This window comes from Theropithecus gelada, chromosome 1, assembly GCF_003255815.1.
Source record: "Theropithecus gelada isolate Dixy chromosome 1, Tgel_1.0, whole genome shotgun sequence".
NCBI lineage: Eukaryota > Metazoa > Chordata > Mammalia > Primates > Cercopithecidae > Theropithecus > Theropithecus gelada.
In genome coordinates this window covers 123,043,046-123,067,271 of record NC_037668.1, presented here as the reverse complement: position 1 = coordinate 123,067,271, position 24,226 = coordinate 123,043,046, and the positions used below count along the sequence as shown (strand labels likewise).

General features: G+C 42.9%; 1 protein-coding gene across 8 annotated transcripts in view; it reads right to left on the bottom strand.

The window, feature by feature from the left end:
• Positions 1-22,829, bottom strand: part of SLC44A3 (solute carrier family 44 member 3) — a 75,239-nt gene extending 52,410 nt beyond the window's left edge. Inside the window, exons 1-8 of one of the 8 annotated variants that reach the window (XM_025378956.1) lie at positions 22,408-22,829; positions 21,825-21,932; positions 18,141-18,283; positions 15,158-15,294; positions 14,215-14,308; positions 5,012-5,172; positions 2,755-2,844; positions 465-589 (exon numbers count right to left, since the gene is read on the bottom strand). In XM_025378956.1, coding sequence (XP_025234741.1) covers positions 465-589; positions 2,755-2,844; positions 5,012-5,172; positions 14,215-14,308; positions 15,158-15,294; positions 18,141-18,283; positions 21,825-21,932; positions 22,408-22,434 — 885 coding nt within the window. In that variant the 5' untranslated portion in view covers positions 22,435-22,829. Of the gene's footprint in view, positions 1-464; positions 590-2,754; positions 2,845-5,011; positions 5,173-14,214; positions 14,309-15,157; positions 15,295-16,834; positions 16,945-18,140; positions 18,284-21,824; positions 21,933-22,162; positions 22,343-22,407 lie in introns of those variants that run through there. The other 7 variants (XM_025378911.1, XM_025378920.1, XM_025378927.1 and 4 more) reach the window with 7 other exon arrangements.
• Between the last annotated feature and the right edge of the window lie 1,397 nt (positions 22,830-24,226).

The window sequence follows — 24,226 nt, the reverse complement described above, 5'->3', positions numbered from 1 at the left end:
TTCACTGAGGAGGCAGCAGGTTCTTTGAACACCAAAATAACCCAGTGGCCAGTGGGTTTGGAAACAAAGGGCTCTGTGTGCTAGAGGGCAGTGGGAGCTGAGCATACACTGGCAAAAGGAAACTGCTCCTCACAAACAGGGAATGGGAACCGCCGTAAGCCTGCCTCCGCCCATCCACCATGCCCACCTTGTAGCCCCTCAGGGCTGAGAACAGTGCAACAACAGGGATAACACAGCAGTCTCTGGGAGGTGGCAGAAATGACTTGGAAAGAAGAACTAAAACCTTTTTTTTCTTATTTTTGGAGGGCTTTGATTTATTCCTACACAGTTATCTCAAATCCAAAGAAGGCACATTCTGAATCAAAAGAAAAACAAATTCTAGTTGTTTTTGGCTAGAATTCAATGATTTGGATTTCAGAGTTCTGGCTGGCTACCTGACCTACTGCTGGAAGAGCATTTCTTACCGTGATGCCTGTAGATACGATAGCAAACCCCAGCACACACTTCATATTTTCCCTTTCTGTGTCCAATTCTATGCTGAGGTCATTGGTATAGTCATAATACAGCCACCATAAGACACCGCAGACAACTAGAAAAGAGAACAGTAGCAGAGCTCAGGGCACGCGCCATGAGATAACCTTTCCCCAGCACACAGAATCATTCAGGGAAGTCCAGCCACTGCCCACTGGCTGTGTGGCGCTGCTCTGGCACTGGGTCCCAAATACTCAGACCCAACAGGCAACTGCTGCCCTCTGAAGAAGCTGGGCAGAGCCAGGGCAACCCATAGAGGACCCACAAGTTCTGGGATGATGCTTGTTTTGGGAGACCCAGGATGGTGACCCCAGAACACAGGCGCCTAACCCACAGGTTGGGTCTGGACGCGAGCAGGAGGAAAACCCCATGGACAGGATGGTGAGAGGGACAAGGCTAGAGCTCACTGTCTAAATGTTTTAAGCAAGCTCTGCTGGTGATATCTCCTGTGGGAGCCTGGATGTTGGCCGCTCACCCACAAAACCGGGCGAATTTACATGGCCTGTGGGAATCACGGAAGTCAGAAGCTCATTTGGAAGATGCCCTGATGTTGCAAGTACTCCACATTTAGGTAAGAAATACCACCTTATGCCATATCCACAGTAACTATAGGAAGGTTGGAGTGGACAGGAAGAAACCTCCCTCAGAAGTCATTGTGCCTGTCCTCCAACGCAGGGCTACAGGGCTCCAAGTTGCTGAGGGCAGAGCTGATGACTCAGGGTAACGGAACATGACAATCACGTCAGTTTTTAAAAGTTAAAATATAGTCATCACTGCATGATGATATTTGGATCAACAATGGACTGTATATATGATGGTGGTTCATGAGATTAATAATGCTGTACTTTTCCGTGTTTACATGTGTTTAGATACACAAATACTGACCATTCTGTTACAGCTGCCAACAGTATTCTGTACAGTTTAGCACGCTGTGCAGGTTGGTAGCCTAGGAGTAACAGGTTATACTATGTGCCCGGGTGTGTAGTAGGCTCTACCATCTAGGTTTGTGTAAGTGCACTCTATGATGTTCACACAATGAGGAAATTGCTGAGTGATGCATTTCTCAGAACACATCCCTCCCCATCATTAAGTGACACCTTACTGTATGCCACACCAGTTGGTAAATGGCTGCTGCCTTGAGCCTCCTGTGTGCCCTTGTCCCTCAGACCTCTTTCCCAACAACTGCTGGTGAGATCCACGATCCAGCAATCGGGAGGGAAATATGGGCACAGTACAGGGTCTCCAGGACTCTGCTTCCACGCAGGCCTGGGTGTCTTCTGCCTGGTCAGAGCCTTTGCATGACAACTATGGGCACCCATGTGCCAATGGGTGAGGTGCACATTCAGAAGAAATCCTTTAAAATACTCCCAATGGGTACTGGGATTCTCTTTTAACGTTATGGATACCAGCTCACACTATTGGAAAGTTCATCTCAGGGGCAGCATAACATAGCAGAAAAAACAACGGATTTGGCTGGATGTGGTGACTCACGCCTGTAATCCCAGCACTTTGGGAGGCCAAGGTGGGCGGATCGCTTGAGCTCAGGAGTTGGAGACCAGCCTGGGCAACACGGCAAAACCCCATCTCTACAAAAAATACAAAAATTAGCTGGGTGTAGTGGCATGTGCCTGCAGTCCCAGCTACTTGGGGGGCTGAGACAGGGGGATTACTTGAGCCCAGGAGGTTGAGGCTACAGTGAGCCGCGTTCACGCCACGGCATTCCAGCCTGGGCAACAAAGTGAGAGCCTGCCAAGAAAAGGAAGGAAGGAAGGAAGGAAGGAAGGAAGGAAGGAAGGAAGGAAGGAAGGCAGGGAGGGAGGGAGGGACAGAGGGAGGGAGGGAGGAGGGAAAGAAAGAAAGAAAGAAAGAAAGAAAGAAAGAAAGAAAGAAAGAGAAAAGAAGGAAGGAAGGAGAGAAAGAAAGAGAAAGAGAGAAAGAGAAAGAAAGAGAAAGGCAGAAAGACAGAAATAGAGAAAGACAGAAAGACAAAAAAAAAAAAAAAAAGAAAAGAAAAAAGATTGGTCATTAACTTTGCACTGTCTGTGAGACATAGCAACTCCCGTTGTCCTCCCTGGGGCCGAGATTTCTCATTTGTAAAGTGACAGGGCTAGATACTCTTTAAGACTCCATGTAGCTTTAAAATGCCAATGTTTAAGTTCTATACTTAATGGAAAGGCTTTTCATTTAATCAAAAAGAAATCAGTCAAGTAGAGAAATACTTACACAACAATCCCAAAATAACCAATGAAATGAAAATGTTAACCAGAAGGGTGGTGATGAATCTGAAGGTAAACATCATGGCCAAAGACAAGGCTGAAAAATTAAGCAAAACACATAAACCTCAATAGCAACAAAGGGTAGGGGAGATGATGGTAGCACTGCAATGACAAAACCCTCCAGAATAGAACAGTGATGGCTGAGGATTTCATTCAAACCCTAAATATCTTGGGATATCTACTAAACACTAAATAAAAATAACAAGGTATATGCGGGGCAGTCTCTGACGCACCATTCAATCAAGTGTGGTAAGCCAGTCTCTGGAAGTCCTAGTATTCTTCTTAAAAATAAAAAAGTTTTGGCTGGGCATGATGGCTCATGCCTATAATCCCAGCACTTTGGGAGGCTGAGGCGGGTGGATCACCTGAGGTCAGGAATTTGAGAACAGCCTGGCCAACATGGCGAAACCCTGTCTCTACCAAAAATACAAAAAATTAGCCGGGCTTGGTGGCAGGCACCTGTAATCCCAGCTACTCAGGAGGCTGAGGCACGACAATCGCTTGAACTTGGGAGGCGGAGCTTACAGTGAGCCAAGATGGTGCCACTGCACTCCAGCCTGGGCGACAGAGCAAGACTCTGTGTCAGTAAAAAAAAAAAAAAAGAAAAAAAAATTTATAGCAATATTATTCTCAAATGCCCAAATCTTTTTTTCCTACAAGTTCAAATGAACCATTTAAAATTCTTATCACATGGGTGCAGCACACCAACATGGCACATGTATACATATGTAACAAACCTGCACGTTGTGCACATGTACCCTAGAACTTAAAATATATATATAAAAAAATTCTTATCACACTTAAATCTTTTGACTTTACTGGGCTTATGTAAAGTTCTGACTTTACATGTTCTAAGGTACTCTTATTAAATATGAAAGATTAATGTCTTTAAAATGAAGAATTTAAGATCCTAACCATGAAATAAGCTGTATGTACTTTTTTTGACATAGGAAATTAGGATTGCATCTAGATCGGAGTTATGTTTAGTAAAGTGGGTTTTGGGATCACACAGATCTGGGTTTGAGTCTTAGTTCTGCCACCTCTTCTCCTAGGTGTACAATACTGGCCAAGTTCTAAACCTCTCTAAGCCTCAGTTTCCTCTCTTACGAGTGGTACTGGGATTCTGATGAGGTTTTAATGAGTGAAGAATAAGTACAATGCCTGGCACAGTAAACGACAGCTGTTAATACCATTATGAATCTAATAAGTACATGACTATGTCCTTGCAGCGACATTAGGTCATTCTATAAGATATCAGGAATAACCTGAGGATTTTTTGTTATATATTGTAACCAAGCCAGTATCTGGTAATCAAAGCATCTTGTTTGAGTCAACTGAAGTCATTTTCAGCCTAAATAAGAAGTCTGAAAGTCATAATGGTGACTAGTTAAATATCCCCAAGCATTTAGGAATTAGGAACCTTTTAGTAAAGAAACTGTGGAAAACTCAATTTGTTAACTGTTAGAAATATGTTAATGTCTGACCAAAGAGTTTCTCTCAACCAACAGGTTGGGGGGCTGCCACTGGAAAGCAAGGAGACAACAGGCTCTTACCACTGTCTAAAGGAGCAGAGTGTATTAACCTGTTCAAAGAGAAAGTTGGCTCTTGATTTCAGCCAACTGAAACACAGAAAATGGGAACTCAAAAGGTCAACAGTGGGTAGCTGCTTCCAGAAATGCCCAGAGAAGGCTCGAGGCCTTGACCTGTCCACAACCCAAAGCAGGTATGTCTCTTAGAGGAGCAGGATACAGCAGGCCCTTGCAGTCTGACTCCATTTAACATGGATGCACACATGTCCTTGCCCTGCTCACCAAGCAGCCTTCTGATCTGGTTCACCTACAGGTGGAGGCATGTTTGGCCAGAAGACATGGTTTCTGGTCACCCTGACAGTTGTATTTTTCATGTCCCATCCACAAATTAGCAATCTGCTTTATATACCCATCCCCAGTGAGGAGCAGACACTAGGGCATGGTCAGTATATCAAGGCAACCCCACCCACTGAGGCTTACTGCCAGAGGGCCAGCTGTTCCTCTATTCTTATTGCCCCATCCCCCTTAAATCTGAAACACCGAAAATATCTATAAAAAAAATACAAAGTTTTAAATTTAAATCAAGAGGCTAATTTTCATTGTACAACGTATAAAAGTGCTAGGAACTTTGGCATTCCGTAAACAATTACTAAAATTAACTTAACTGAGAATTACCTAATGTGAGGATACACAGGCCAAGGATTGTATCTCTTCCCGACATGATTCCACTTAGAATTCGGTGGAGGGTGTCACCATCATTTATCCAAACAGATGCAAACAGGGAGTAGCACTCAGGTGTTTGAGGGATGCATCGGTTAAATAAGGGAAATGACTTGCTAAAAATAGAAATAAAAAACATGGCAAAAATGTTTATTTAATATTTATCTTTAAAAGATGTTTACTTAACATTCTCAATAACCAAAAATGCTTAAGAACTATAGCAATAGAGCAGGGCCCAGCATGCCATTTGCAGAGCACACCTTAGAAAGCCAGGCAGGTGTGCTCTGCTGCATCGATTAGTTGTGTTCTGAATAGGAAGTTGATTATGGGGACTCACAGAAACCAAAAACCTAAACTTGGGGAGCAACATTTTTAAAAATAAAAATTGCATATATTTAAGGTATACAAGGTGACGTTTTGATATATATAAACTTTGTGCAATGATTGCTACAGTTAAGCTAATGAACGTATCCATCAATTCCCATAGTTATCGTATTTTGAGAACACTGAAGATCTGTTGTATCAAATTTCAAATATACAATACAGTATTATGAACTATAGTCACCATGCTCTACTTCATGTATCTAGAATTTATTCACCCTACGTAACAGAAACTTGTATCCTTTGATCAACATCTTTCATTTCCCCTGCCCGCATCCCTAATAACCAGCATTCTATTCTGTTTCCATGAATTTGACTTTTTTAGATTCCACATAAAACTAGGATCATGCATGAGATTTGCCCTTATGTACCTGATTTATTTCATTTAACATAATATCCTCTGGTTCATCCATATTGTTGCAAATAGCAGGATTTCTTCTTTTTTAAGGCTAAATACTACTCTGTGGTATGTGTACATGTACTACATTTTATTTATGGGTAACCACTTTTTTTTCTTTCTTTTTTTTTTTTTTTTTAAGACAGGGTCTGGCTCTGTCACCCGCGCTGGAGTACAGTGGCTCGATCACCGGTCAGTGCAACCTCCGCCTCCAGGGCCCAAGCTATTCTCCCACCTCAGCTTCCTGCTACAAGCATGTCCCACCACACACAGCTGATTTTTGTTTTTTGTAGAGACAGAGTTTCACCATGTTGCCTAGGCTGGGGGCAACATGAGCTCAAATGATCCACCCACCTTGACGTCCCAAAGTGTTGGGATTACAGGCATGAGCCACTGTGCCCAGCGGGAACCACATTTTTTACTCTCCTGTCTTAGCCCTTCTTAGAAACAAACTACCAACTCCAACAAAAGAACTTTATTTCTGTAAGGAACTATTAGGGATGTGAACTGGATGAGACAGAAGCCATGTTAATGACACTATTAGCTTAATTCCGTCCTGTTTAGGAAGGCATATGAGACTTGAGAGCCTTGCTATGAACAGTGGGTGCTCAATAAATGAATAGTAAATGTATGATTGACGCTGCAGTTAACTGCCTTGGGTAGATGAGAAAGTTGGCCTTTTTTTAGCCCCTTCCTGAAATGTAAAATAGCCGAGGAATATGCATTCTAATGAATCTTCATAAGGCCACTGATACCTTCGCCAGGTCCTGTTCTTCTTTCTTTCCATGAACCCCAAATGGTGGAAATAATCGCAACCAAAGAAGTGTCAAATTATCTAAAAAGCTGCTCAAAACCCAATCACCAATCATTTTGTGCAATGGATAAGAATGAAACAAAGGAGAACCCAAATGTTAACAAGATTTCATTGCCCTGAAGAAAAGAAATGACTTTCCAAATTTCTAATGAAGTACAACCTAGAACACATGGAAGAATCTTTCTCCAGAAGTCTCAATAGAAACAGTTCCTGAGTCACTGGATACTGGTTCAAGAGAAAAGTAACACAAAGGGTATTTTTTTAAATTACATTTTTGGAGGGGTAATACATTCACATGGCTTAAATTCCAAAAGGTACAAAAGACCAAACAGCAAGAAATTGCCTTTCCTTGTCCCTGAGCTACTGAAGTACATTTCCTCACAGGCACCCATTGTTTTTGGTGTCCTGCAAACCATTCTGAGACTTTTATTAGCATATGTAAGTATCACAGGAAATTTAAATGGAATTTGCAGCTGAGCTCAAATATAATAAAAATTATACTCCAAAATGAGATGCCAGACTCCACCATTCAGGGTGTGCCAAAAAAGAGGTGGGAGAAAAGTGGTTAGATTATTCTCAAGCCCACATCCATTCTGAGAGCATAAAAGAGTTGGAAGTTGATAAGAAGAGCACTTTTTAAAATAAACTTTTAATTTCTGAATAATTTTAGAGTTACAAAAGAATTGCAACAATAGTAGAGGGTTCCTCTGTGTATCCTTCACTCACCTTCCCCTAACGTGAATGTCTTACCTAACCACAGTATAGTTGTGAAAATTAAGATTTAACATTGGCACTAAACTACTAACTAAACTACAACCTTTATTTGGATTTTACCATAACATCCTTTTTCCATTCCAGGATCCAATTCAGGATAGCACATGGCATTTAATTGTCATGTCTCCTCTTTGGTCATGACAGTTTATATTTTTTGTAGAGACAGAGTCTTGCCATGTTGCCCAAACCAGTCTTGAACTCCTGAGTTCAAGCCATCCTCCCACCTCTGCTCCCAAAGTGTTAGGATTACAGGTGTGAACCACTATGCCTGGACTGTGCCAAGTTTCTTAGTTTTTCCTTGTTTCTCGTGACCTTGACATTTCTGAAGATTCATAGTCAGGTATTTTGTAAAATGTCCCTAAATTTGTAGAATTTCTCTCATGTTTTCTCATGACTAGACTACAGTCAACAGGTTTTTGGGAGACTGCCACAGAGGTGAAGTGCCTTTCTCATCCTATCAGGGAACATGACTACACTGGTGAAGCTGATCTTGATCACCTGGTTAAGGTGGTACCTGCCAGGTTTCTCCATGTAAAGTTGATATTTTTCTCTTTTCCCTCTCTATTTCTTGGAAATGAGTCACTAAGCCTAGCCCACTCTCAAAGGGAGGGAAATTCCACCTCTGGGAGGAAGAAGTAAAGATTTATCCCTTTCACCGGGCGCAGTGGCTCACACCTGTAATCCTAGCACTTTGGGAGGCCGAGGCGAGTGGATCACTTGAGGTCAGGATTTTGAGACGAGCCTGGCCAACATGGTGAAATCCCATCTCTACTAAAAATACAAAAATTAGCTGGGCATGGTAGCGGGCACCTGTAATCCCAGCTACTCAGGAGGCTGAGGCAGGAGAATCGCTTGAACCCGGGAGGTATAGGTTGCAGTGAGCCGAGATCACACCACTGCACTCCAGCCTGGAAAACAGAGCGAGACTCTGTTTAAAAAAAAAAAAAAAAAGATTTATCCCTTTCCCCCATTTATTTATTTATTCAATTATTTATTTATACCAGTATGGCCTCATGGACATTTATTCTTTTCTTTGGGTTATAATCCGTAATTGTGTTATTCAATCTATTCCAGTTTTGGCCACTACGAGGCATCTGTGTCCTTTTGACAAGACCCATTCTTTTTCTTTCTTGAGCACTTCCTTACTTTCTGATGCTAGAGGATGATACCAGGCGTAGCTGGTGTTTTCCTTATCCAGGTCCTAGAGCCTGACATTTCTCCAAAGAACCCTTGAAGACTGACGATTAGAAACCATGATCTGGGTATTGGGTATGGTGGGATATTACTGATTCTAGGTCTTATAATCGATTCTCGTATGTAGTTTCAGAATTGCTAACCATTACACTCTACTGTTTAGGGAATTAAAAAAAAATGAAAACAATGAAAACAATTGTTAACCAGTAGCTATGTGATAAACGAGTGTACTATCTGACGTACAATGTTTATGTACAGTTCCTTTTGTTTTTAGCTTACAGCATCTAGTTACAAAGCTGTTTTCCAAAGTTACTCACATCAGCTCCTTCTTTGTAATTTGTCACCCTCTACACTCTTATCCTAAGATCTCCAGACATCTTGATTTTAATTTTTATTTGCATATAGTAAAATCCACTCTGCACAGGTGATGACAAGTGCAGAGAATCATTAGAAGAGTAATTTTGAAGAGTTGAATTTTTTTTTTTTTTTTTACTAGACTTGTCATGTGACTCCATCCCCATTCCCAAGGGGAAGAGGGTGGAGGGTACTACTCCTAAGTCAGATGAGAAGGGTTTCATGGAAAACTCACAGAGCTTAGGGAATCCCCTGGCTTAAGGTCTGAGCCACCCCAAAAAATCTGGAGGGTGAGCAGCTTTAATAACAGAGCAGAGAGCTACAGCTGGGGAGTTAAGAGCCCCAGGGCATTTGTCAGGGCAAAGGGTGCAGAGGGCTTCCTGGGGTCAAGTTGTGGGCTGCATGTGCACAAGTCCCAGTGACGGGACTTCTACAGGGCTAAGACAGCCCTCTGAGGAAGGCTCTCACATGACCAGCCAGAGCACAGACGTACTGGACTACATGAAAGGCATTGCAGCTGAAGGAGCCCCGAAGAACCCAAAACATGCTCATGAGGGAAAGAGCTGGCCAGGACATCTACCAAGCTCAGAGAATGCTGATGCTAGTGTCAGACAAGTAAATGTGTTCCTGCTACTCTTTTCTTATCTTCACTTTTGCTGCACCAGCCCCTTAGGCAAAACCTGTTTTAGCAAGCTGGGAGAGGAGGGGAGGAATAAACAGAGGAGAAGAGCAGCTGACTACAACCTCCTTCCTGGACTGTGGCCTTCCCACTTGCTCCACGGCCAAGTGTGCAGGGGGCAGAAGTTTGAACTTCCAATCAAGTGAGAACTTTATCACATCAGGCTGAATATTTTTTAATTTTTAAAAAAAATTTTGAGAAAGGGTCTTGCTCTGTCACCAAGGCTGGAGTGCAGTGGCATGGTCACAGCTCACTACAACCTCAAACTCCTGGGCTCAAGAGATCCTCCCACCTCAGCTTCAGCTAGGACCACAGTCATGTTCTACTATGCCAATCTAATTTTTAAATTTTTTGTAGAGACAAGGTCTCATTATGTTGTCCAGGCTGGTCTTGAACTCCTGGCCTCAAGCAATCCTACAGCCCTGGCCTCCCAAAATGTTGGGATTGCAGGCATGAGCCACTGTGCCTGGTCTGGGCTGAACATTTTAATTATTGAATTGAAAGTGTCTGTTACAACTTAAAGTGACTCAGTATATATTACCTAAAAGTTACCAGAGAAGCCTTGGAAATTGCCTGTGTTTTTATTCAGGGGCAGAAAAAACTAGTCCCACTGAATAAATTTAAAGAGACAGAGAAAGACAAAAATTAAATTGCTTTCTGACTACATCCTGTAAGTCATGCTTGATGTAATGGTTATACAAGCAAATATATACCTATATGTATATATTTATATGTTTATATATACTTATATTTTCCACTTTTTATGCAAAAGACAGTGTACTGCACACTGTTCTATTATTTGCTTTTTTTTTTTTTTTAACTTAATACACTTCAGAACGTAAGGAATTCCTCTTATTTTTACTGAGGCAAAATTTATATACAATGAAATGCACTGATCTTAAACATAAAATTAGAGACTTTGATAAACATATACATCTATGCAACTACCACTCCTTTCGAGATTTAGAATATTTCATTAGCTGGGCTAGGGATGCATCTTTTTTTTTAGATGGAGTTTCGCTCTTGTCACCCAGGCTGGAGTGCCAGGGCGCGATCTCGGCTCACTGCAACCTCCGCCTCCCGGGTTCAAGAGATTCTCTTGCCTCAGCCTCCCGAGGAGTTGGGATTACAGGTGCCCACCACCACGCCCAGTGAATTTTTGTATTGTTAGTAGAGACAGGGTTTCACCATTGTTGGCCAAGCTGGTCCTGACCTCAGGTGATCCGCCCGCCGTGCCTTCCCAAAGTGCTGGGATTACAGATGTGAGCCACCATGTCCGGCTCACAGGGATGCATCTTTAGGCCCTGGCCTGAGGTTTCTTCACCACTTCTGCTTTTCTTCTTCCCATTAGCAAAGCCACTCAAACTTGCAGGAAGTCATTGGGCAAGCTGCCTGTATATTTAGATCACCATGTATATGGAATTCAGCTGAGCAAACCATGCAGTGACATGCGTGGGCACCTATGTGGGAGGGTAGAACTAGAATTTACTGGGGGGAAAATATCCATGCCTTTTAGATTTTGAATACATGGGGGACTAAAAATACATTACCATGTTGAACACCAAAGTGAAAAAAGATCTATTTGCTTGTTATCTTCTGCAGTGCTTTTTCACTGCTCTTAAAAGCTCATACCTAGGTCCATAAACTTCTTGATATTTAGCCATTACTCTAAAAGAGTATGTTATACCTCACATGATCAACACAGGAGGAAGAAACAATCAGTTCAGTCAAAAAGAGGTATTTAGAAAATATTCTTTGGCCCTGTAGCCACCCTTCTCATGTTTTCCAGCTTTTCAGTCTTGGCACTGCTATTCCATGATAAATATGATCATTTTCACCTTAAACAAACACTTGCTTGTGCAGGAAAGGGGAATGGAGCCCTTGAGGCTATTTCTCTCTCTCTCTCATTCTGTCTAAAAAAGGCCACTCAGTCAAGGGTTTTGTCTTTACTTGAAAAGTTAGTATTGGAAACACTTGCATTTAGGGTGAAAAGGACTAGGGCTGGCTTGAGAGTGAGAAGAAATGGTGCTATTATGACGCAGGGTACGGGGACTCTTTCTCCCAGCTTGATGTGAGTCTAGGAAAGCCACTCACCAGTCAAAATAAAACCAAGTCTTGACTCAAACATAAGACGCTGCTTGGGTTTGAATGCCAGCTTTTCCATTTGCTGGGTGTATGACCTCAAACCTCTCTGCATCAGTTTTCTCAGTTGTAAGATACGGATGAAAACAATATCTACAATGTAGATGTTTTCTGGGGCCCAAATTATGTTAAGGATTTAGAAAAGTATCAAAAGCTCAATAAGTGTTTGTTATTATCATCATAAGTATCAAGATAGAAGCTTCCTGTGGAATTATGGTTGCCATCCCATTTATAGTAAGAGGAGAGTTTATCCAACTCCGGTTAAATTACAACCTTAAAAATTCCATTCTCTTTCAATTACATCTGTAGTTACATCTACAGTTACAAATTGTGTTCTTAAAAAAGTCCTCCTCTCCAAGTGCTAGAGAATTTTCCTTCCAACTATTACTAAAACATTCTAGTTTTTTTTTTAATTGGGTACAGTATGTTTCATTAAGATGTGTTTATGATACTTACATTTTACCAGAATGTAAAGTATCATAAACACATTTACAATTACCAGAATTTTAAAATAAGATATTATAGGCCAGGCACGGTGGCTCATGCCTGTAATCCCAGCACTTTGGGAGGCCGAGGCAGGCATATTACAAGGTCAAGAGATCAAGACCAGCCCGGCCAACATGGAGAAACCCCATCTCTACTAAAAATACAAAAATTAGCTGGGTGTGGTGGCATGTGCCTGTAGTCCCAGCTACTTGGGAGATTGAGGCAGGAGAATCGCTTGAACCTGGGAGATGGAGGTTGCAGTGAGCTGAGAGCGCACCATTGCACTCCAGCCTGGGTGACAAGAGCAAGACTCTGTCTCAAAAAAAAAAAAAAAAAAAAATTATAGAAAAATGAAATGGGTATTCTCCTCAGCAAATAGCTCTCTCCTCCTTCAATTACTTACAACATGGAGTATTTATTTTAGAAAAGAATGTCACCAAATGGCTATTTTCTGCCTTCGATGTGATTAAAACCTACTCAAGTCTTTCTGTGTTTGTGTGAGCACCTGCTAGATGAGCATTTTTCAAGCTTCACTTGCAACCAGTTAGAAGACTATGAAATACATTATTTTTAAAAAGGCAACAGAATAGTAACTAAGGGTGTGAATCATATGTAATAAGGGTAAAGGTTGCTTTGTGAGATTTCTAGTATTGTTTTATATACATAAAGACATATGAAGGTATGTGCATACAGGAGTTGGGATGTAATAAATTTCTTACTGTAAGTCCCAAACAAGAGTTCAATAAACACCATCCTAGAGGATTGGAATAATGCTTTGTTTTAATTAAATCATCATTATTTCTCAGGGATTTTTCAGAGAGGTCTCGTCTCCTACATTGTAAACATACTCACATCTTTCAAAAGAATGACAATTCAAAATCAATACAAGTTTTCCTTTAGTACATCTCAGCATCATGATGGTGGCAATAAATACTCATTGTGTCTTTCCCCTTAGTCTTCTCAAAGGTGTAAACATGTGCCATTCGCCATGGCAATGTAACCACTGCTCTATCATTACAACTTTATTCTACAAATATTTGTAAGGTGCCTACCATGTGCCAGGTAGTACACTAATTTATAGGGGTGAGTAAGACCTTGCAAGGAGCCCACCAAATGTACTCTTGACAAGGACCTGTGCTTTCTGTTTTCATTGAGAAGAAAGGTGTGGTGCTCACTTGGCCTTGTCTATCTGGTCTGTTTCTTATGAAGATATCTAGAGCAATAAAAACTAACAAAGTCTGATTGTGATAAAAAGCCAAAAGTAAATGATTTCTTTCTTTTTTTTTGAGACAGAGTCTCACTCTGTCACCAGGCTGGAGTGCAGTGGCGTGATCTCGGCTCACTGCAACCTCCACTTCCCGAGTTCAAGTGATTCTTCTGCCTCAGCCTCCCAAGTAGCTGGGACTACAGGCACGTGCCACCACACCCAGCTAATTTTTGTATTTTTAGTAAAGATGGGGATTCACCATGTTGGCCAGGATGGTCTCCATCTTCTGACCTCGTGATCTGCCTGCCTCCGTCTCCCAAAGTGCTGGGATTACAGGCATGAGCCACCATGCCCAGCCAAAGTAAATGATTTCTACTTTGCAATAAATAGTTGGAGTAGAAAAAAATACACACTAATTTATAAAATCACCCTGTTAGTAATAGTTCATATGTTACTTCTTGCTAGTTCTAGTGTTCTTTGAAGACTATGTATATTTTTATTGTTTGCTGAATTTTCTCCTTATTTAGCCTGATTTCTAATCCACTGTCCACAGGCATACTGCAAATAGTCCTGCCATGTTTTTATCCCTGGCTTCCATAGATTGTAAGCTCCCTGCAGGCAGGGGCTCTTCTGATATCTCCTTCTCACAATGCCTATAAGAGTAACAGATGCACACCAAGTACCCAGTAACTTTTGTTGAGGGTTAAGGAAAAAGTATGGAAGGTTTTACCTTGGAGGAACTGGTAGCCTGGGGCACAGTGAGTCTGCTTTTGGACTGTGGGTATAGTTGGAGGAATTCAAACTATAAACACACAGGAAAGACCCTGGAAGCAGAACACATAGACATTATACCATCTTCCCAGGTGAGTCAGTAAGGAAACCACAGTCATGTTACCAAACCAGAAAGGAGAAAGAATCAGCTACAAGGTCTATGGGTGACAGAAACACAAAAAGAATAGTCATATAATCTGAGGTCTAGTGAGGGCCTCTCTTCCTTACTTTCTCTTCAAAACCCCAAATTCAAAACTAAAAGTTATATAATTGGTCCTAAAATAATCTGAAGCGTATTTGAAAACAATTTCTTGTGGAAGCTTGATAGTTTAAACCTGGCTTTGCAAATAATTTCTAAAAATCTGGCAAACCATTTTTCAGGCAGATAAAATTCTAAACAGTGGACCCAGTACAATATATTTCAGTTATACAAATGCTTTTAGTACAACTTGTGATATCTCACTGCTCAGTGGAAGTATCTTTTAGCCCCGACAATCTCATGAAAATATCTATTTGTCGGCAATTCAACCCACACCCTGCCCGTACATCTCTAGGATTGGATGTGCCCATGTGCATGGAGCTCTCTGACTTCCTTCTGACCCTGCCTTTGGCCCCAAATGTGGGCTGTGTCCTCTCTCTCTCTATGGACAACCATTCCCCCGCAGTGGCAGGGAGCATACATGGAACAGCTAGGGCTTCAGATAAATCCATACAGAACAAAAATAACCTGAACAAGCTCAAGAGAACATGCTTACGGCCTTTTCCACACAAGAGGTGGCACCCGCAAGGAAGTAAACCTTTCAGCTTTCCAGAGAAAGCAGGGTCAGGATAAATGATCTCATCTAAGTTCCCATAGCTTACCCCACCATGGGGAAAAGAATGAACCAGGCCTCAGTACCTACCACTGGTGTTTGCAAACAGCTGGACCTCTTCCAGGGAGTCAAGCTGCTCTTCAGGGCAGCTGGATACACAGAGGGCCGTGCGGTCGAGCCGCATACCTTTGACTTCCAGGTTGCAGGAATTCATAAAGAACACGTGTCTAGGAAATAGATGAAACAGAAGAATGTGTTAGAGCATTGCCTCTTCACTGGGCTTAATTGTGGGCCTTAAAAAATATCCACATGCTATCAAATGCAGGGATCACCCAGGCACACGTTCACAATTGTTTCAGCATAATTGAACACTTATTATGCCTACTGGTGATCATCCATGAGGCTGTGCAGCTTGGAAATGATCCAAAAATGTTAGCAAAACTTTATTTCTCTAGATTTAGTGTTTTCTGGGAGATAACACTAGGAGTTATCTGAGAAAATCTAAGGAAAAGAAGCAATTGATTAAACTGTCCATTGATCACTAGATCAGGCCAATGCACAAACTATTCAATGGACTCCATGGATAACACATTTGTACCTAAGAGTGTTCAAATATGCTTCAGAGAATAAGTGAACACAGGGAAGTGAGAAGTGGAAAGGAGGGGCCAATGCTGGGAACTAAAGGCTTGTCTTTCCCCCTTTCTCACAGGTTGAGAGCCAGGACACTCAGGAGATCCCTCCTGCAGCTCCCCAGGGGTAGGGTAGAGCAGGCACAAGAACGAAACTGGTGTTGCCATCAGCAGGTTATGCGCTAGCAGCCACAGCTTCCAGACCTTTGTGCACCACTTATCCAGGCTCCGAGACCCCAGGAATGGCAGAGGAAGACCCCATAGGCTTTCCTCTATGGGAGAGACCTTGACAAGTGGTCCCAGAAGGTTTTTTTCCCTCCTGTTGGGGATGGGAGAAGGTGGGTGCAAGAGGAGATGAGGAACAGATTTCCTGGGTGTGTGATATATATATTTTTGAAAAAGTTTAAAAATTGTGTTAAAATATACATAAAATTTACCATCTGAATCACTTTTTTTTTTTTTTTTTGAGACAGAGTCTCGCTCTGTCGCCCAGGCTGGAGTGCAATGGCCCAATCTTGGCTCACTGTAAGCTCCGCCTCCCAGGTTCAAGTGATTCTCCTGTCTCAGCCTCTGAGTAGCTGGGACTACAGGTACCCACCACCACACCTGGCTAATTTTTGTATTTCTAGTAGAGACGGGGTTTCATCATATTGGCCAGGTTGGTCTTGAACTCCTGACCTTGTGATCTGTCCACCTTGGCATTCCAAAGTGTTGGGATTACAGGTGTGAGCCACCGCACCTGGCCCCATCTGAATCTTTTGGGCTATTGTCACCACCATCCATTCGCAGAACTCATCTTCCCAAACTGAAATCTGTACCTATTAAACAAAAGGTTCCCACCCTCCTTTCTTCCAGCCCTTTGCAATCGCCATTTTACTTTCCATTTCTAGGAATCTGACTACTTTACATATCTCCTATAAGTGGAATCATACAATGTTTGTATTTTTGTGACTGGTTTATTTCATTTGGCATGACATCCTCAAGGTTCATCCGTGTTGTAGTATGTGTCAGAATTTCCTTCCTTTTTAATAATTCATTGTAATGTACATATCACATTTTGATTATCCATTCAACCATTGATGGACACTTGAGTTGCTTCTACCTTTTGGCTTTTGAGAATAATGGAATGTATCCTCACTTCAACCAGCAATGACTGTTTCTTGACACTGCATTATGAACACAATGTGAAACAGGAGCACATGGGCATCTAAGTTGCCCTTCCTCCTCCTGTCTTCTTTGTAAGTGGCTCTACAAATGCAGGAGAAATGCCCCCTCATCAGTCCGTGTCCAGAAATAGCAAGAGCCCCCTTAGGAGGAACACACAGGAGGATAAGAGGATAAGAGGCCTAGTCTGAGATTTGTATTTGGTGACTCCAAACTTATATTCAGGATTTATTTAGATCCTTAGGATTTCTCTTCTAGGAGCGACTTTTATTATTGAGTCTTCAAAATCCTTTTTTTGGCTGGGTGTAGTGGCTCACGGCTGTAATCTGAGCACTTTGGGAGGCCGAGGTGGGAAGATCACAAGGTCAGGGGATGGAGACCATCCTGGCTAAACTCCATCTCTACTGAAAATACAAAAATTAGCCAGGCATGGTGGCGGGCACCTGTAGTCCCAGTTACTTGGGAGGCTGAGGCAAGAGAATCGCTTGAACCCGGGAAGCGGAGGTTGCAGTGAGCCGAGATCACACCACTGAACTCCAACCTAGGCGACAGACTGTGTCTCAAAAAAATAAAAAGTAAAAATAAATAAAAAATCATTTTTTTGTTCCGTCATGTGAAGCAAGAGCTAAAATCTTAAAAATTCTTAAAAGGCAGTCTCCATCTTAGAAGGTCATGGTCGGGGATTTCTCTCCCCTCCAGGGGATTCCCATCTCCTCTCTTCCCTTTCTGTTTCCCTGTGGGAGCTGGGGTAGCAGGGTGCGGGGAAGAATGCAATACCGCAGTGCCATAGCTGGGGCGGGGGTGGGACACAGGTCCCCAGCGTTCCAGGTGGCATTCAGGTGTTTCCACATAGAAACAATGTGTGGATGATGTAGGGTTCAAACATATACGATTGGTAACATGATTCTAATTCCTTATGGAGAATAATAGCAGCAATTAACGTTTATTACACCTTAGCTCATGCAGTGTCTCATGGATCCTTAAAACAATCTTGTGAGGCAGGTATAATAACTAGTTTAGAGAGATGAAAACTAGGCTTTGAGAGGTTAAGTAGTCTGCCCAAGATCACACAGCTGAAAAGTAGCATGGGCTGAATTTGAACTTAGGACTGCTGATTCTAAAACTTGTACTCTTACTTGTACTATACACACAGCGTTCCTTTTTATGAAATAGGCTGACAGAGTTTTGAATGGGAAAAGTTTCCAGGCTCTAAGTGATGAATTTATACAAAGTTTTGAGGTTCAGCTCCTTACAGACTGGGGACTTACTTAGATACTTACTTTTTTAGGGTCATGTCCTGCCCTGAAAGAGGGGCCCCTTCCACGGGGGAGTTCTTCTTGCCACACACGTTGCCAAAGCTGTCATAGCCGAAGAGGAGTCTCCCTGCAGCTCCAGCCACCACCGAGTAGCCCATGATAAACACCTGGCAAAACCGGGGGCATAAAACCGGGGGCATATGAGAGCCTGGCCAAAGGACTGAGCACACAGTGCCCCACACCCCTGCAGATGCTGATATAAAATGGAGCCTGGTGGAACGTGAAGCTCTCCAGCATCACAGCCCTTCGCTCTGTCAGCAAGGGTCAACAACTCCAATCTATCAGCATCCTGCTTTTCTGCTATTTGTGAATTTAGGTAGAGAGAGAATCTAATCCACTGAAACAGATTTCTCTCCATTTTCTTACCTCTTTGTGCTTTTTACCCTTTTCCTTAAGAGTCTTATCATTTTTCTTTTTGGTCTAACTTTACTGGTACAACTCAATTTTTCTTCCCTTGAGGTTCTTGCTGTATTTAAGTGCTTCAGGGCTATGCTAATTCTTTCCCTGAGGGAATTTTTTTTTTTCCCCCCACTAATTTTTGTTTTTTTCTCTTCTTACTTTTAGGGGATTCTGCAGAAGCAACACAGTTGATATGTATCAAAATACTGTTCACAAATCTGCAAATAGTGTTTTGGAATAACTGCTTAAGATGTAAAAAATAAAGAACCACAGGAATTCTGTTGGATAAGAACATCTTGCAATCTATCATCATTTCTATCCAGTCTCATAGTGAATGTGGAATATTTGAAATTTCAGTTCAAACAACTGTGCCATTAAACTGACAGTCTCTCTGCCAAGATTGAATATGTATCTTCCCATAATGCAAACTTAGTAAGTTTCCCACTACTGTATACAATATATAGGATACCATTTAATACTCTATATTGACAAGTTCATTCCAGGAGAGCAGATATAATACATCATTCATTAATATATAGTATTGATACCTTATGCTGCAAAGGTACATTGTGCTAAATTCAAATACCTTCTAGATATTCTGCATTTATTACTAATTTAGAAATCAAAATAACAAACATTCTTCAAGTACCCAGTGTGTGCTTGAGACTTCGTTACTGGGAGACACAGGAATGACCAGAACCTACTCCTTGCCCTCCAGGAACCCAGCCTAGAAGGCAAGCAGGACTTACGGGCCGCAGACCTCCTGGGGAAGGAGGCTCCCTGTCCTTCTCCACTCTCCAAGATCCTCCTAAGTCTAACTGGTCAGATTCTAGAATGAATGGGTCACCTTTGCTAGCAGTGTGTGTCACTCACCCTTTACCTAAAGGCTGTGGAGTAGGTGTGACTCTGTTTGCCAATGTGGCTGGCACGGCAAGCTGACTGCACCTTGACATGCTTGTCCCGTCCTTTCGAGTTGGAATGTAGTAAGGTCTTGGCTGTGTCTGGACTTAGAGGGAGGAAAGGGGTCATGTGCTTCTGCCCAGCTCACCAGTAATCTAATAACAAAGTGATGTTTTCCATTTACCATCATTCTTTCCTTTGGAAACGTGTGTTGAAGAATGGAAAGTTTTTCCGGGTAGGAGAGGTGGGAGCGGTTTTTGAGTATTCCTGAGTCCCTGCTAACAAAACTACAACTTTATGATTATTATTTTTTATTTTTATGTTTTGTAGACACAGGGTCTTGCTTTATTGCCCAGGCTGGTCTTGAACTTCAAGGGATCCCTTGGCTTCAAGGGATCTTCCTGCCTCAGCCTTCCAAAAAACTACTACTATAAACCTTCACTGTCCTAATTTCAAACATGCAATTGCGATTCTATATGAGAGGTGATATAGGAGGTGTGTACACTGGTCTAGTGGGGCCACCAAGGTGGTCACTGTCAACTGTGCCTGCAAAATCAGGAAAATGGAATCCTGAGGGTTGAATAGGAAAAGGCAGGGTGGGAGAGGATACTGGAGGGGTAAGTAGAGGCAGAGACAGTCCCGACTTTGAGACTTTGTTCCTTGTGTTTAATGCAAATATAAACACAAGCTGGTGCTGCATTTGCAAGAACCATCTCTGCTTATAATTTTGGCCCCTTCCCCCAAGCCTTTGTCCAGTCCTAACTCAGGGCAGCACCATCAATAGTAATCCTGTTGGGCATATCACCAGTCATGACATCTGTCACAAGACCTGAAAGCTGAGCAATGGAGACAGGAAAAAAACAAAACAAAACAAAACAAAACCCTCCTTGCTCTGTTTTAAATACCTTCAACTAAAAAATGTTGCAAAAGATACTAAAAGCCAGTGAGCTAAGAAAGGACTCTGACTCTTAAAACAGAAAGCCGTAATGAGAACTTGGACATATTAAAAACTTCAGACTTATTTTGCAAATGAAATGTAACTTTAAAGCAGTTTCCAGCTCCGTGCCACCTCTCAGCTGGTTCACAATTCTTCAGGCTGTGATAGGTCATCTACAAAGCCTTTCTCCAGGAATCTCAGCTGCTGGGCTGAGAGTTTGGTAGTGAGGTCCTAGGTTGAAGCTGTGGAGGGGCTAAGGCAGATCATTAAATCACAATAACAGCTTGAGGTTAAAGCTGCCAGGCACAAGGCAGGCCAGTTGCTGCCTGCATTTATACAACAGCAGTCTCAGATAAAAACACCAACCATCTGTGAAGTTAAGCAGAAGGTATTGTAGGTGCACTGTCTCTCCCAGCTCCTAGAGGAGAGTTCCAACATAAGTAGCAAAAAGTCTGATTATGTGTTTCAGACCTAACCTTCCACTGTGCCTGTAACCAAACCTGTCTATGTGAAACGGATCACAAGTGAACAAGTGCCTGAAGTCAACAAGTGAACAAATGCCTTTCTTACTTGGAAAGAAGAACAAACATGACATTTTAGGGCCTATTCAGATGGAATTCTTTTCAACAAAGGTAATTACTATCTGGTAGTTATTACCCTGCTCTATAAATTAATCATTTACCATGCAGCAAATAGCATGCCTTAGCCTGGCATGGATGATTTCGTGAAAGTGGCCTTTGAAAACGTCAGGTGAGACGTTTTCTGCTGTTACCTACAACTCTAAAATAAGTACAAGGGCAGCAAGATTCAGCTTCCAACAGACTCAGGATTATAACTGCACAGCCTGATGGGGTTTACCAGCAATCATACACACCTGGAAACTAGAGTAGGAAAAATCATTCCTTGCTAGCTATGGTTAACAGTATTGGCTGCTAAACACAACATATCTTTGTGTGTGTGTGTGTGTGTGTGTGTGTGTGTGTGTGTGATGTTCAGCTAAAGGAAATGCAATTTATTGCTAGGCTTACCCTGGCTTTTATTTTGTTAAAGGTGCACCAAAAGCTTGAAGAATATTTGATTTGGGGGTGTGGCAGGTGGTAAAAGAACTTCTGTTTAGTAAGTTCGGATAGTAAGAGGAGACACATTGGCCTTACTAAATAGCAATCACGTTGTAAACTGTTAATTCCCATTTCCTAATGGAGTCACCCCTTAGAAAATGGCCTGTAGCAAAAAGACGGCCTTTCTAGCGAGTCTAGGATAAGAATTCTCCCGAGTACTAACTGCTGTTTATTGTGGGTTAATGGCAGAAGTGTCTCACTGCAGCACCAACTACGATTTACATTTGGGACAGAGTTATTTCCAGACGCGCCACACACACTCTGGCCTCTTTCCTCCCAAGCACCCACACTTACCAAACCAGTCCAAAAGAGAAAGAACAGGAATAACCATGCCGTATCTGTGCATTTCCTATAAATCTGGGGTCGCCACTCCCTTTGCCTAGGGGCTCTTTCTGCAGAAACCTTCCAGAAAAAGGGAGAGTTGAGAAAAAGAAGATAAACAAGTGGACTCAACCTGGAAACCGAACCCAAATCTACTCGAAGAGTGGTCAAAGTAACCAATCTTTTTCTAAATTTTAAAAATTATTATTATTATTATTATTTACGTGGCCACCTGAAGCTCTTTCACGCAGCCTTTGAAACACCTGCCCTGTGCGGAGCGGATGTTCAGCCCCCTGCCGACAAGTGCTTACCTGGAGGTGCACCTGAGGGCGGCCCCAAGTTTGCGCCCCGCGGCCCGCGTCTCCCCCGCCTCCGCCCCAGAACTGGAGCAGGGTCCAGGGTCCTCCCCGCCAGGTGGCCCCAAGGTACTAAGCGGGGGCGGGATCCCCGAGGCGCGGGAAAGGCGGAAGCGTCCGGCGGGGCAGGTGAGTGCAGGAGGGGGACCCGACCCTTCCCCGGGGCTCCTCCCCCGAGGGCCGACCCTGTGGGCGCTTACCAGGTACTCGGCGCCCAGGCAGTGCATCGTGCGCTGGCCGGCGGGGGCCGGTGACTGGGAGCCTCCGCCGCCTCCGGTACGCGGAGACTCAGCGCCCGCGAGCCGGGGCTGGGGCTGAGGCCGGGGCCGGGCCGGGGAGGGGCGGGCAGGGCGCAGCGCCGCCTCCCGTTCGCCTCTGCGCCTGGTCCGGCGACTGCGGGCGCCGCGGTCCACTGGGTCCGCCTCTTCCCGGCATGGGTTTCTGCCCAGCTCACCCGGTGTCAGCTGGGGTCCTGCTCTGGTGGGAGGAAAAGGCTGAGACGCTTCTCTGCCCTGTTGCTTCAACCACCTCGCGGCAGCTGCTCCCAGGATGTGCACTTTGACGACTGAAGCTGAGCCTGCGCCGCCACGACCTTGGGCGGGTGGTCGGCCTCTGCTCTGAGCAGGAAGTAGAAAGTCTCAGCAGACCCTTCCTGAGGGCCGAGCAACAGTGTATTCTACATAGCAAACAGGTAAGCAGCATTTACTGTGTGCTGGATTCTGTTCTCACTGCTATTGTTATTCCTAATCTACGGAGGAGGGAAACTGAGGCACGGCCAGCGGTGATGCAACTTGTTCGAGGAGACACACTAAGCTGTGTAGGCAGGAGTCGAACCCAGACACTCCGGGAGACCGGCGCTCTTGAGGTGGTTTACTCAGACTTCTCTCCCACCTTGCCTTAGGACAATCATTGCCTGACTTCACAATTGAAATGGTAGTGTCCAACCGAAGCGACTGGTGGGGTAGTTTTCCAGGTAATATCAGACCAGCACAAAAGCACTGTTGGGGTGAGGAATTTAAAAAAAAAAAACAAAAAAACTGCAGACCGACCTCCCCCCACCTCCTCCCAATCGAGCCTCTACCCTTTCCCCTGCCACCCTCAGGGTTGCTAGGTTAATTGCTTCCTTTAGGTGCTGCTTCTCCCTAAGGGTAGAAACCTGACTGGAGGAAAGATCTGGGAAAGTGGCGGAAACTGGGAGTGACAAACAGTGGTTCTCTGGTGCCAGCGATTTCCTTCTGGGCTCACACCACTCTCCCACTCCAAACTCACTGGGCCTTCCTTGTTTATCAGACAGAGTTAGTGAAACCCCAGGGGAACATGAATTCACAGGACAAAGAATTCGACACTGGAGGAGTGCAACTACTGTTAAAAGATCACAGTTGAATAACATACGCCATCTGAAACTGATCAGTAGAGCAGATGGACCAAGATTTTTAAATAAGCATGATAAATTTATTTAAAATGAGTTATGATATTAGCAATATGAATCAGGAAAAAATATGAAACTAAAACAGAGATATTATGCATAAAAATAATAATTAGAATGAATATTGATGCTACGTATTAGTAATGTGCAATAGTCTAAAAGGTGCAGCTGACGATAAATTAGTAATTGGAACAGCACTTTCAGCAACCCTCCAGAGGCAGTAGAAAAAGTTTTAAAAAACAAGTTAGCTTATTTGTAAATTTTCTAGCTTATACCGAGGTAAAACTAGAATAAAAAGGAAGAAATATAAAAACGGAGAGGAGGAAATATTTGAAGATATAATGGAGATAAATTTCAAGGTAGAAAAAACCTTCAGATTGAAAAGGTTTATCTCAAGCGAAATATTTCTATGTGTAAGTATTTAAAAGCATAACTTTGAACTTACTTTCTATTAAGCCGTATTGTCATTAGAATGTGAGAATGTATTAACAATACAAATATTCTTATGGAAGATTCATTTGAATGACATTCTTGGAGGAAGTAATCAAACAAGAAGAGAAACAAATTAAGGAGATGATACAATAGATATAGCA